We start from the raw sequence: 14,595 nt of genomic DNA on the forward strand, positions 1-14,595 counted from the left end.
AAACATGATTTACACCTGTTTTCCCACACCCTAATGATACTTTAATAAGTGCAGCACAAAGGCTGCTCTGTGCTGCTGGCTCCGCTAAACGGGGTTTGTGTAGTGCTGTCAAGTAATTAATCGTGATTAATCACATCCAAAATAAAAGTTTTTGTTTACATAATATGTGTGTGTGTGTGTACTGTGTTTATTTATTACATATATAAATATACATACATGCATGCATGTATATATTTAAGAAAAGTATGTTTACATATTTTATATATATATTAATTGCGATTAATTGTTTGACAGTACTAGGTTTGAGCGTGTCAAGGTGTGAATATGACTTTCCACCAAACAATTCTGGAAAAGTTTATTCAAAACCACGTTTTATGTAGCTATAGCCAAAAGGCACAAAGGAAAAATAAAAGGGAAATGTTCTTATCTGTCCAGAACTTTAATGTGCACTGAACTAATTAGAAGTGTATTAAGACCCTGCATGATCTACTCACCAAAATATTCCTTTTTCATGTGCATCTCGAGTTCCTTCTCCAGCTCCAGGGTGAGGGCCTCCAGGCGCCGCTCCGCAGGACTGGGGCCACTGTCCCGGGATGGAGTGACCTGGTACGGCAGCTTTAAGCGCTGCCCCCCGGGGCCCATCTTCCCGTAGCTAAACGCGATGTTGACGTCTGAGTTCTGCTGCTGCGGCTCGGGGAACGATTGGAGGTGGACGCGGTTGTTGTGGAGGCCGTTTGGCTCCGCGAAGTCCTGCAGCAGCGCGTCCTCCGGCAAACCGGGTCCCAGCATGGAGTGCTGGAGCTCGGGATACGCGCTCATGGAGCTCCGCGAGCTCCTGGAGCTGTGGCTGGAGATGCTCGAGCGAGGACTGACTACGCAGTTTGCCGCCGCGGCGAGTCGCGCGACCCCGCCGCCGTCCTGGCTGCAGATGCTGGACCGGGGGCTGGTCATGGGGATGCCGTGCACCACGCCGCTCTCCGGTTCGTGGTTCCCCGCGGGCGAGTAGCTGGAGCGCGGGCTTGTGGTGCTCGATCTGGGGCTGATGTGCCGCTGGTCGTAGCCCATGCTGATGCCGCTGGTTCGGTTACTGCTCGGTTTGCTCCCGCAGTCGTAGCTGTTGAGGCTGGTTCTGGGGCTGGAGTGTTTGCTGGTGTCGCTGGCCGTGCTGGCGTAACTCGAGCGGGGGCTGATCACGCCGTTCCCCTCGCAGTACTTCTCCTGTCCCGGTGACACCAGGCTGGACCGCGGGCTGCTGATGCTCGACCTCGGGCTGGTGTGTTTGCTCTGGTCTTGCGACGAGTGCGACGAAGCCAGACTGGACCGGGGGCTCGTGGCCATGCATAAGCTGTTGCTCCTCACCTGCTTGCCCAGAATGAGCGCGTCGTAGGCGCATCCAGCGCTGTACCGGTGCGCCTGCACCTCCGCTTGCGTGTATCTCCTGAGACGCTCCGACGCGCCGCTGTAACACGGCAAGGCAACTTCAGATTTGGTGCAGTACGCGTCGGGATCGGGATAAACCGCGTCCCTTTGCGGAGAACAGAAATCGAGAGGCACTGAGGGTCGGTTCCCGTTGACGGAGCGCTGGGGAGCCGCGCCGTAGACTTTGTTCGCGTGCGCGGAGGAGCTGCCATTCATTCGTTTAGTTTTCGCCATATCGGGATTCGGTTCCCCGTACATCCCGTCTTGATAAACGTCAAATATGGAGAGGTTTTCCATCAGTTTGCTCGCCGGATCCTCGTCATATCCATCCATGTCGTCTCTGATGCGAGTTGAACGGAGGAGCGCGCGGAGCACTAACGTTAGTCAACTACAACACAAACTGCATTTTACGCGGAAAAACGCCGCCTCAGGCGAACCATCGTTGCCTGTTCGCGATTGCTTACTCCTTCGCCGTCATTTCGTCACGATGCACGCTCCCCGCCTGTCGATTTGTGGCGACACGGTCGTCGTGACGATGTTTCCACTCAGGAGAGCGTTTGTCAATTTCAGGTTTTTGTAAAGTTGAAAGGTCTTTACAGTCAATGGCGCGCTGCGCGGAGGAATTTTATCGCTTTGATTTTCCGTGATTGTTCCTGCGAACTCGTTTCCAGCAATTCCAGCTCTCCTAAAATTCCCCCCAATAAATTATCAATAAACAGGAGAGATGATGAACACGTAGACGGATGAGTATGCGTGTCTCAAACGATTCATGCGGGACTCGTTTGTGTGAGAGGAATGCGCGGAGGGAGACGGGCTGCGCCGCGGCGCTCTGGAATGTGGTTAATGCCGGAGCGAAACAATGATAGAGAGCAACTCAGCAAGGGGGAGCAGAATCCTGAAAAAAAGTCCTTTGGAGAGTCTATGTGTGTCCACTTTCATCCAGCGGGACAGATTAAAGATTTAACCACATAGACCAGCCCACAGAAAATAATTAAAAACTACACTGAACATCTTTAAACAACAAGCAACCCTTTATGCCACTGAATTGTTCGTCTTCTTGGGAGACTAAAATGAGTATTAAAGTAATACTCTTGTTTAAGTCTCTATATACTGTTTGTAAAATCTACCTGGCTTGTGTTTCCCAGGTAACTCGTGCTCTAAAAACAACAGTACTAGCATGCACTTACCAGTGAAGTGAAGGTTTGATGAATCTGGGGGAAGGGCAGATCCCAAACATCTCATTGTGCATCAGTGACAAAGGCTATTGTCACTAACTTACATTTCCGTCACCATACAGTGGCCGCCACAAGTATTTATTTATTTTTTTGACACTTGAGCCACATTTAAAATATCAGATAGCACAACATCAAAGCAAGAGAGATTTATTGTAAGTATAGCATCAAGGTTTTCAAGTGAAACATTTTTTTTTAACTTCTAAAACAATAGTCGTAAATGAAGACAGTACTGTACTGATTGTGTGTTTGTAAAACATTTTGATAAATCATATGGTGAGCTACACTTGAGGAATGTATGAACTTGAGAACTTGTTTTGATATTTTGTCTATACAATATAATTCATACCCTGTGCATAATTATATTATAAAAAAATATGTATTTTTATATTTATCATAGAATATTCACACACTCTAAACTGAAAATCCGGGATAGATATTCACGTACAGCTGAAAATAAACAGAAAGTTTCAAGATTTTGGTGTTTCAGGATAACTCAAACAGTCTAACATGACTATAGCAATGCCAAGGTCATGGGTTCAATTCCCAGAAAGCATGAATTGATAAAATGTATGCAGTGTATTAATTATTAAAATGCATGAATGCAATTTAAAGCAAAGGCATAACATAAAAAGAATACAAAAATAAGTGCACTGTTTCTATGTCACTAATCGAATGTAAGTAAATAAGTGACAATGATGATCTTGTTATTCTTTGTACAGACTAAAACTCAAGATGCTTTTCAGATCATCTCACATCATGCTGAAAAAACATGATCAAGTTGTGTTCAGTGCTGCTGTCAGTGAAGCAAACTGACACACAAAAAAAATACATTTTGAAATTCCTGTCATTTTTTCAATTACATTTTGCATTAAATTGTTATACTGAAAAAACATATGACATACAGCAAACACTTTCTGGTAACCATTCTTTTACACCAAAAAATACATTTTAATATTGTTAATAGTTTAAAATCCACAAAAATATGTTTACCTCAAACTCTCTAAGGAAGGACGCTGCCCTTCCAAAAGTGGAAATAAAATTAAATATTTATCAGAGTTTAGCTTATTTGTCTCTTTACAACATTTCACAACAATACATCTTTCGTGTACATTAATATGAGCACATATGTTTTAAAAATGAACAAATCAGGTCAGTATAAACCTCACATAAAGCACAGAACTGAAATGAAATACACACATTTCACTGTCCCACAACCAGAATGCAGGAGAGCGCCATTGCTGCAAATGCGACCACCAAAACAACATCTAAAATTAGTTTCTTAACTGATGACTGGCTGCGCTTCTTCCCATGACCTCTGCCTCGAAGCCATTGCACAACATCTTCCAGGTCATACAGTTTAGGCTCGTATCCCAGCTCTTCTCGTGCCTTACGCATACTGGAATAGTGTGTGACGCCCGTCTTGTAGACCTCAGTACAGGTCAGCAGGGGTTGGAAGTTATAAATCCGCCCCAGGACGTGGTGAAACGTCTCGGTCAGAAACGTGAAGAGGTAAATAAGTATCCCAGACCCTCCACCACAGGCCTGAAAAGCTCAGTTATTCACAGGCCTTCCATCAGAAATAAAATAGGGCTGACCGGGGGCATGATGCTGACGCTTTTCAGTTAACGCCTTGGCAGCTAAAGCGTGCAGACACTAGATTATCCACATGAACAAACTCCACCAGACTATCAGGATCCCCCGTACACAAACCTAAAGATGCCATTCTCAATGTAACTAACTGCAAGTGCCTTTCCTCACCAGGGCCGTATATACCGGCTGGACACAGGGAGCAAGTAGCACACCTGCGCTACCTTTCAGAGGCGAACTGTTTGCTTTTAACACCTGCATCTCAGCTACAGACTTAGTCCTGGAGAGTGATCAGGATGCAGGTGCAGGGGCAAGTAAGAGAGACTTTCATCACCGTCCTTAATCTTCTGACCCCCAAACACTACGTTATACGTGCGCGTGTAAACCAAAAGAGGAACTCGGTGTGCCACGCAAGCCCTGAGGATGTTCTCTGTTCCCTGTACGTTCACTTCTTCGATGAGTTTTCGATCGAGCTGCTCCCGTCCAGACATCCCATAGGAGGCGATGTGGAACACGCAGTTCACACCCGAACTGCTTTTTACACCTGAGTCGAGTCACAGATATCTGCCGGCATGAATACAACACCCTCCGGCAACTCTTGGCTCGGTGGCCTCACGTCAAACAGCACAGCGTTTGAGGAGGTTTTGAGAAGAGCACAGGCAAGACTGAAAGAGAAATCACATTTACAAAGAGAACAATCAAGCTTTACTGGAATAGTTCATCCAAAAAACTGATTTACTGATTTATATGAGGTTGTTTGTTCATCAGATTTGGAGAAATGAAGCATTCAATCAATTGCTTACCAATGGATCCTCTGTAGTGAATGGGTGCTGTCACAAGTAATCCACATAACTTGATGTGAGAGACAACAGGAGATGGACTTTTTTATTGAAGGAAGTATTACTTTGGATTGTGGACAATGGTTTAAAGTTACATCTTGATGATGGATTTGTTTCCACAAGATGTTCACTGATAAACTGGAGTGCTGTGGATTATTGTGATGTTTTTATCAGCTGTTTGGACTCTCATTCTGGCGGCACCCATTCACTGCAGAGCATCCATTGGCGAGCAAGTGATGCAATGCTACATTTCAACAAAATCTGATGAAGAAACAAACTCATCTACATCTTGGATGGCCTGAGCGTGAGTACAATTTCAGCAAATTGTGTATTTTAGAACTGTTTTATAGCTGAAATTATATTCATAACTTTGAAATATTTTCCTGTTTATTAATTTAATGCTGCTTTGAAACATTGCATAAAGCACTATATAAATAAATGTGGCTTGACATAAAAACATGCAACAATTTATAATGTTACTGCATTAAATACATATTCATAATACGTTTAAAAAGTTGAGAACCATAGCCAGGGTCTTCAGCCCTGTTCCTGGAGGCCAAAATGTGGATGTGGTGAACTCATCAGTTTGTTCATAAAATACTGCAAGAGCAAAAAATGGTTTTGCCAGATAAAGACATCCAAATATTTTTGAGTAAGTCAAGTAAAGTACTTTTAAGGGGTCTCCAGGAATAAAGTTGGGATCTACTGTTCTATAATATAGTATGATAGCGCCATCTAGTGGTTTGTTTAGGTACTATGACTGATATTAGGGTTATGTGGAAATTAATACGAAAAAAAGATTTAAAGATTGTAAATTGTCATAAAATCGCGTGAATGGGCGGGATTACACAGTCGAACGTTTTCATTGGATAAGAGTGAGCTATGCCTCGCTGTGATTGGCTGAAGGTGAACTCTGTCCGATGTCCCTTAGTAAAGCACATTTTCAGTATATCAAGTACTGTTTATTCTATTCTATTCTATTCTATTCTATTCTATTCTATTCTATTCATGCTGTTTTAAATAATTTGCCAATTAATTATTTTGTGTATTTTTCTCTATAATGACATATTTAAGAATAAAACGTATGCTAATACAGTAATACGTTACAAGAAAAGTGTTACATGATTTATATTCCGAATTTGTTTGGGAATAACTCACGATTTATCGTTCAGTGCTTTATATACCGAAAATGGTTGTTGATATTTTATTTTTCTATATAGGCTACACTATCGCAGGTGCCATTAATGACAAAAATCATGATAAACATTAAATACGACTAATTTACAAAAATGAGCTGAGCTGACTTAAATGTAGATTTAAAGAGAAGAGATAATGTTTACGTCAGAAGCGCTTCTGTGTACAGCACTGTTGTTATGATCACAGAGCTTCAGTAAGAAAGGGGCGTGGTCGAGAGCGTAGTGGGCGTGAGCGACGTCGTGGGGGCGTGTCGAGGTGGGCGCGCGCTCTGAGAGGATGTCCAACGGCGTAGTTTCCAAGATGCGTTTGACAAGCTACCGTTAACGCCTCTCCGCTCGTCTCATAACCAGGGGAAGCGATTTCCGTTAAAGCGGGGTCTACTCGTTGACAGTTGGGATTTATTTGTGTCTTTCGGTCGTTCATTTCGACGCAGTTTGGCATCCTGGCACGAAACATGAACATGGCCGCGCTCCTCCCGGAGGTTCGAGGACTTCAGACGGATGAGGTAATTATTTCAGCTGTCATATCATGTGATGTGTCATATCAGTCATAGAAATTCTGCTATATCGAGTAAACAACAGTTGTGTGGCAGTCTACAGCTCGTGTGTGATACTGTCTCGGTGGGTTTCTGGCGGGAACTTCTGCTCCACTTTGTGTTATGATAACCGCGATCATCAATATGACGGGCTGAGTGTTTAATTATGGCACAAAACTGACCCACAACCATGTTTGCCTGCGATTAAGAAAATTTGTGTTCGGTTTGGCGATAAACATCCATTTCTTTCATGCTCATTACTGTCTTGTGACGAAAGTATTGCGCAACATCTACTGTAGCTTATGAGGGCTTACGTGACGCCACACCACATGACGTCACAAGCTTATCACACTCTGTCTGATCACAGGTTGTGGCATATATTATTGCATTATATTTATTATTTGTGGCGCTTTCTTGGGTGTTGCTATCATGTTGGACACTCTTTTTGAGATGTAATCAATAAACATGTCTTGAAGGGTTTTGCATGTCATCATCTTTATGGTTAATTACTCTTAAAAGTAAACTAAATCAACTTCTAAGCAGATTGATTGGTCAAAGTGTGTATTAATGCGAGATGATGTAATCAATATTTTGATATATTTACTTGAAAGAAATTTAAAATTCCTCCCAGGGAAATAAAACAGAAATATTGATTACATTATTTTGAATTAATACACATTTTGGCCAATCAAATGCTCTCTGGAATAAGATTGTCCCTCCCACTTATGGGTCAGAGTGACCCGCCGGAACTTCCTGTTTCAGAAGGAAATCCATCTGCAGCCATCAAGCCGTTTTAATCCGGTTTTAACCATTCTCACATCTCCAGGAGTTTAATTCTTGATGTTTATTGACTGTTTGTGCTTCCTTTCAGGATGAATCCAGAATCTTAAGGTTGAAAGTCATTGCTGGAATCGGGTTGGCCAAGAAAGACATTCTGGGTGCCAGGTCAGTATATCACATAAATGATGACCAGGCGGATTAAACGGCCAACGCTTGACGATAATGCTGCCTGGTTCCTAATATACAAACTGGCTTTTCAAAACATAAATATTGAGTAAAATGTACTGTGTTTATTTTTATAAAGTCAGGTAGTGTACAGCACATTAAGTGTATGAGTGGTTTGCTTTGTGTGCCCACTCCGCCAGCATCACCTTCACGTGCCATCAGTTTGTTATGAAAACGTGAAATTGTCTGTATGATGAAATAATGGAAATAATGGGTCTGTAAGATGCATAATGGAGCTTCCGTTTAGACAATCTGACACACTTGCGGGCTTCCTAAACATGTTGTTAAAATTACTCATAGTGTTTTTTAACAGCCTAATAATTGAATTTCAGCCTTGCTGTGGATTCTTGAGCGTCATCGTGATGAATTTAGCTGAATCTTCTTTGAAAAATAACGACAAGGGACGAATACCACTAAGGAAGTCAGCATGAAATCCAAATTGACAAATTGTTTACTTTCTTAATATGCATTTCTGGTCTTATTGTGCATGTTTGTTCAGCTCATGCTTCATTCTGCTATGGAAAGCCCACTTTTATCATCAGTCTGTTCCAGATGAGTATCGTGTTTCACATTATAGAAGTAAAATGGGTTGCAGTTGTTTTTTTTTTTTTAGATTTTTAATGATTTAGCTTAACAGTCATTAAGTAGATCTAGGTTTGCTTTGCTTTGTGATTACATTGCAGTTTTTTGCCAAAGGTATTTACAAGCAGCTGCATGCTAATAATTCATATTATGCATAGCTTGCAGTGAACTGTAGGCCGATGGTAGTGTCACGATTCACATTGGTCAGGGCGGTACAGTAGATGGCAGTGTTAGCAGATGTCCCGGCCGTCCTTGAGGGTACGGACAGATCGGCCGTGCTCACTTTGACCTAAATAACACAGCTCTAGGTATGCAATCGATATCTGTGCTGAGCGATGTCATCTCTCCTTCAATACTTCTATGAAAAAAGGCCAGATATTTAGCAAAAAACCTCTAATGAAAGATTCCTCCTGATGCATGTAGGTTAAGTTGGTGATGTGACTTCAAGTTTATTAATCTGAATGGATTTGCAGGATAGGGATGAATACTTGTAAAGAGATCCGACTGGTAATCATAACATGACATCCTGCGATTAACAATGGAAAACCTGACTGCATTACTAAAATATTTAGTACCACTTCCTGTATGATTCAGAGATTGGGAATCTTTTTTCCTTGAATGCTTGTGTGATATTTGTTTGTTTTCCTTTCATCCGCAGTGATCCGTACACAAAGATCTCTCTCTATGACCCCGTCAATGGAGAAATCACCAGTCTTCAGACTAAAACCATTAAAAAGGTGTGTGTGTGTACTCTACACTACACCGTTCATCGTTTTGTCTGAAGATTTTTAACAACACTTCTCTGTGTTTCTGTCTTTCTTTTAGACATTGGATCCGAAGTGGAACGAGGAATTCTTCTTCAGAGTAAGTGAATGGGTGTTTACAGAGATCGTGTTTTTGTTATCTGGCTGTACTGTCAAAAAATGTCACCCCAAAAAGTATAATTAAATCACTCAAATGTAACATAAAAATAAATATAATAATAATAATAATAATAATAAAAAAGATTGTTAACAGTGAACCGTGAACATGCGGTCTATTGTTAAATGATTAAAATATTAAATACAAATTCAGGGAGACTTAAAGTAAATATTTTAAGTCAAAAATCCCTTTCAATACTGTAATGCAATAAAAGTATTTAAATACATTTATTCATTTAGCAGATGCTTTTATATAAAGCGACTTACAAATGAGGAATACATGCATTATTACAATATTGAAAATTTATAGTACTTTTAATTTATGCTGATTTTAATAAAAAAAAAAAAAAAAATGTCTACCAAGAAAAAAATCTGAAAATTAGCTTAAATATCATCATAATAATAATTCAGCGATTTTAATTAGTCTTAAAATAAGCTTTGTTTTTATAGTGAAATTTTTTTTTTCTCTCTTTCAGTTTTCGCAGTTTTTAGTTGTTTCTTACTCACTGAGCTCTCTGTTCATCTTCATCACATTCAGATATTGTTAGTGATTCCAGTAATGTGTTCTTGTGAACTAATATTAAACAGATGCAGTCATTGTGTTTGGTAATAATAGAAAACGTTATACGATACGGGCTGCTCATATTGCGGCATTGGAAGCCTGTTTAAAAGTTCAAGGGTTTTATAAAACCATTTTTGCATTTTATATTAATGGACTATAATGTGAACAGCCAAAAAAAAAAAAAAAAACGACAGAACGAGTGATAATGCTTCGGTCAAGTATGTGCAGTGCTTAGAAAGATTGAGAATACCTTAGAAACCGCATCTGCATAGCAACTCCCGAGTGTTTATCTCGGCTCTCTCGACAGTGTTTATACTAACCTGAGAATTACAGTCTGGCTTCACAGAGCCGTCACATTTCTTTATAGAGGAAAAGTGGCGTTCAGCAGGAGCCTGTCCTGCTAGATGTCAAATGACCAGAAATAAAACTCAGTGCGATGGTTTTATTTTGAGCCCCATAAAATTAATTCAGATAATTCTTCTAAAGCTGCATACAGCTCGAAACTTCACTTAAAGGGATACTCCACCCCAAAATGAATATTCTGTCATTAATCACTTACCCCCATGTCTTTCCAAACCCGTAAAAGCTTTGTTTGTCTTCGGAACACAATTTAAGATATTTGGGATGAAAACCTGGAGGCTTATAACCCAGATTGCACGTCTGATGGCAGATGGAGTATTCTGATGATGACTTTCATACCTTTCCTGGACCTTGACACTGTTATTTATTTGGCAGTCTGTGGGACAGTCTCAAGCCTCCAGGTTTTCATCCCAAATATCTTAAATTGTGTTCCGAAGACGAACAAAGCTTTTACGGGTTTGGAACGACATGGGGTAAGTGATTAATGACAAAATGTTCATTTTGGGGTGGAGTATCCCTTTAAACTCTCCCAGAAGTCTATCGCTCGATTGTGAACAAAGTCAGCTGAATTCAGTCATGACCCACATTTAGCCTGAGCTGAGGTCTGATGGGGTTACAGAGAGATAAATGTGGTTTAATTCCTCGAAGTTCAGGGAAATGCATTACCTTCTGCATATGTGTAGGGCTTCTTATTTGCATTGTATTTATGTAGTTTGCATATAAAATAGTGATGTTACCAAGGGAGTGGTAAACAGCAAGACAATTCTTTTTACAATTTTACATCATCACATTTGTTCAAATCAACAGAAAAATGATTCTCAAAACAAGAAAAAAAAAAAATCAAAATCAAAATCCATCATTTATCGAACTAATTCTGATGTAAAGCAGCTCTAAAAAGACATAGTGTGTGTTAAGTTCATTTCAGTTCAGTTTTGATTCAATTCAGCATAAAGTTCATCAGTTATGAAGCAAATTCAGCTGTATGCAGCCTTGTGGAAGACAATGGTTATGTTATTTAGCTCAAGTCAGTTCAATGTTGATTCATTGTCGTGATCCATAGAATTCAGAAACAGTTAATGTTATATTTATAAATTCAAGGGAACTGCTAGAAAACTGTGCATGACTTACTTTTTTTGTAATAGGTGGAAAATTATCATTTTTTTATCATTTTATTTACTTCAGGTCATACAGTGAACATTGATTTGTGATGTTTTCCCCTTAATGTTGCTAGTTAAGTAATCTCTATTTAATTAAATGAGAGTCTGTTTGGGCAGCATGTAAAGAGAGAGGTGCAGTCACATGTTCTGGGGTCAGAGGTCAGGGGTTGAGTTTCGGGGTGCATTTGAGATGAGGGGCGCCTCTTACATTCTCGGTGTGCGTTTCTCTTCTGTATAACTATCTATGACGCATTTATTGACGCGGTGTGTGTATCTCTTCTGTAGACATTGCTCATTTTCTCAGAAAGGACAGAGAGATGCATGTAAGGTTCCCTGGAAACAGGACTGTGTTAAGAGTAACCATTTCAAGATGTTATGAAGGCTCATCAGTGGTTTATATCAAGCATACTGAAGACTGAAAATGAGTTCTGCTCATATTTAGTATGATTTGAGAAATTGAGATGTTCCAAAAGAGCATTTTGAGTTTCAGTGAGTCACTAATCAATGCCATGCTTATTTTTTTGAATGGTGACCTAGAAATAGGCAGAATCTGAAGTATCTCTTATTCATTTTACATACCTGTTCTTTGTTTTAATACTTCATATCTGTAAATATCAAAATCTTAAACCTTGCAATGTGGTTTCATACTTTTGGACAATGCTGTATATATGTGTGTAAAATAACCTATTTTTTTCATGCAAAAAAAAAGTCTAGTGTACCTGATATTTAATATGAATCATAACCAGATCCAGGCAGTGGCATAAAAGGTTCTGGCCTATTTGTGATACTGACCACTGGCCCAAATACCAGCACGGGGACTTCACGAAATGCTAAATGATACACTCTGAGTCACGGACCATTTACAAGCCTAAAGTCAAGGGTTATGAATAGAGGATGAACAGATCATCTGTCCTGTAACGAGACATCATTTATTTTAAATATGTGACAATAAATTCACTGTATATTATTTGTCTTTTGTTTTCTCCCACAGGTGCATCCTAGGAGACATCGCCTGCTGATGGAGGTGTTTGATGAAAATCGTTTGGTATGTTTATTCCTGTGATCAAAGCTGAATTTTCAGCATCATTACTCCAGTCTTGTGTCACATGATCCTTCAGAAATCATTCTAATATGCTGCTCAAGAAACACTTCTTATTGCCAGTTGATACATTTTTTGTCCAGTCTGCTACTGAAGTTGCAAAATTGGTGTAATGTGTAATTTCCACACCATTAGTGGCACCAAATGGCATTGTAATCTGCTTTTTTTTTTTGTATTGCTTGATGTAGATATATTGGCTTAACCAGTAGCATTGGTTTTAGACAGGACTGCTTGTTTAGCTTTATAATGGAAGATGTGTTAAATGGTAATGAAACCTTATACAGGCCAGCAGTATCAAATATATTTGGCTTGTTAGTGTTTGGTTCAGGTTTGTAAAAACATCAGCTACCTGAGCGTCAGTGTGTAATGAATGAACAAGGATGCCTTTTTGCAAGTAGCCACCATAAAACTCAGGTCTGGGAACTGAAATTTACCTTTGGGTGCTGTTAAATGTGAAAAGTAACTGCTTTAAAACACATAAAAGTGAATGAGGCGTGACTGTGTTAGGGGGGTTCGCTCCGTCACACGCTGACGGCGTCCTCCCTGAATAGCGAGGAAGGTTAAACAAACTCTTGCATAAAAGAACCAGTGTTCATGTAAAAACAGTAACTTTTGATAAGATAATAAACCACAGTCGCCTTCCTGCATTTGACAGATAGCTTAACCTGGTTACTGGATGTAAGACAAACTGGCATGTCATTGCTAGAATGTGTTTGTTGGAATGAGCCAAGCATGCATGCTATTTCTATCTCCTGAGGAATGTGTTAGCTTACAGAAAAGGATGACAAATCATTTTAGATCTCTTTTTGTGCAGAACATTTCTAGGCTTCATTTTCATTTGAAATGCAGTTAACCCATTCTTTGTTTTAGAATCTTAAAATCCTAAAACGTTCATTTCCAAGTGCACATAATGCAGAAATCATTTATTCAGTCTCGTTGATGTTGCATTTCAATTTAAAATGCATGAAACTACCCCTAATCTTTATTGTAGAATTCCGAAATCCTAAACCTTTATTTCCAAGTGCAAAAAATGCAAAAATCCCTGATTCAGTCTCACTTATATTACACTGACATTTAAAATGCATGGAATTACCCCTAATCTTTATTGTAAAATTCAGAAATCCTAAAACTTTATTTCCAAGTGCAAAAAAAAAGCTTATTCAGTCTTATATTGCACTGCAATTTGAAATGCATGCAGTTACCTCTATTCTTTATTTTAGAGTTCCAAAATCCTAAAACCTTTTTCATTTCCAAGTATACAAAATGCAAAAATCCCTTCTTCACTCTCACTTATATTGCATTGCAATTTGAAATGCATGCAATTACCCCTTTTCTTTGTTTTAAAATTCCCAAATCCTAAAACTTTGTTCTTTTCCAAGTGCACAAAATGAAAAAATCCCTGACTCATGCTCATTTATATTTAATTTACGTTCATGCTGTGAGCAGGATGATTTCCCGTACTGGTCCTGTGCACTGTGGTAGCTGCATTTACCCCTCGTGCAACTGACCCTGATTGATGAGATGGCATTTCTCTCTGACAGAAGCATGGTCTTAAATGGCTGCAACAGCGGGTGTCAGATGACACGTGATGTGGCACATGTCCATATGAGAGCTGGCACAACAAGCTCAGTATTTGATTTGGAGGCACTTTTTTGGCACAAACAGGCTCAATTCCTTCTGCTTCTTTCAAATTTGTAGATGAAGCTATCATGCGTTCAAGCCGTGCATGGTTGGAAGTGCAGAAATAAGCCAAACGCTCAGTTTACGAGCTTGACCGTTTCAGCAGCTCGTAACACCCGGTTCCCCACGTATCTGTGTATCAATGTACTAAATGTGGATGCTGTTGAGAAAGCTTAAAATTATGCCAAACCCCGTTCCTCTTTATTTCCTGTAACTATATCCTGGTGGGGTAAAAATATTAGCAGGGGTGCAAATTTACTAGAAACTTTAGACACTGGGCTGCCACTGCTGAAGAAGGAGGTGGCAGAGTCGAGGTTGGCTAGAACAGAGGCGAGCTGTTCCACCTCCATCCTGGCATGCACACAGATTGTTGTTTTTTGCACTGGGGTGACCAGCAGCTGGGGGAGGGAGGGAGGGC

General features: G+C 40.1%; 2 protein-coding genes and 1 pseudogene across 2 annotated transcripts in view; 1 reads left to right on the forward strand and 2 right to left on the reverse strand.

The window, feature by feature from the left end:
- The window catches only part of LOC109072518 (Wilms tumor protein 1-interacting protein homolog), a 30,640-nt gene extending 28,266 nt beyond the window's left edge, over window positions 1–2,374 (reverse strand). The window contains exon 1 of the mRNA XM_042744543.1: window positions 495–2,374. Within this exon, the coding sequence (XP_042600477.1) occupies window positions 495–1,752 (1,258 nt within the window). The 5' untranslated portion in view covers window positions 1,753–2,374. The remainder of the gene's footprint in view (window positions 1–494) is intronic.
- Window positions 2,375–3,854: 1,480 nt separating this feature from the next.
- Window positions 3,855–4,830, reverse strand: LOC109094058 (annotated as a pseudogene).
- Window positions 4,831–6,516: 1,686 nt separating this feature from the next.
- The window catches only part of LOC109093715 (E3 ubiquitin-protein ligase NEDD4-like), a 31,333-nt gene continuing 23,254 nt past the window's right edge, over window positions 6,517–14,595 (forward strand). The window contains exons 1-5 of the mRNA XM_042744542.1: window positions 6,517–6,782; window positions 7,684–7,757; window positions 9,058–9,136; window positions 9,225–9,263; window positions 12,390–12,443. Of these exons, the coding sequence (XP_042600476.1) occupies window positions 6,732–6,782; window positions 7,684–7,757; window positions 9,058–9,136; window positions 9,225–9,263; window positions 12,390–12,443 (297 nt within the window). The 5' untranslated portion in view covers window positions 6,517–6,731. The remainder of the gene's footprint in view (window positions 6,783–7,683; window positions 7,758–9,057; window positions 9,137–9,224; window positions 9,264–12,389; window positions 12,444–14,595) is intronic.

The sequence above is a fragment of the Cyprinus carpio genome, chromosome B18, assembly GCF_018340385.1.
Source record: "Cyprinus carpio isolate SPL01 chromosome B18, ASM1834038v1, whole genome shotgun sequence".
In the NCBI taxonomy this organism is placed as follows: Eukaryota; Metazoa; Chordata; class Actinopteri; order Cypriniformes; family Cyprinidae; genus Cyprinus; species Cyprinus carpio.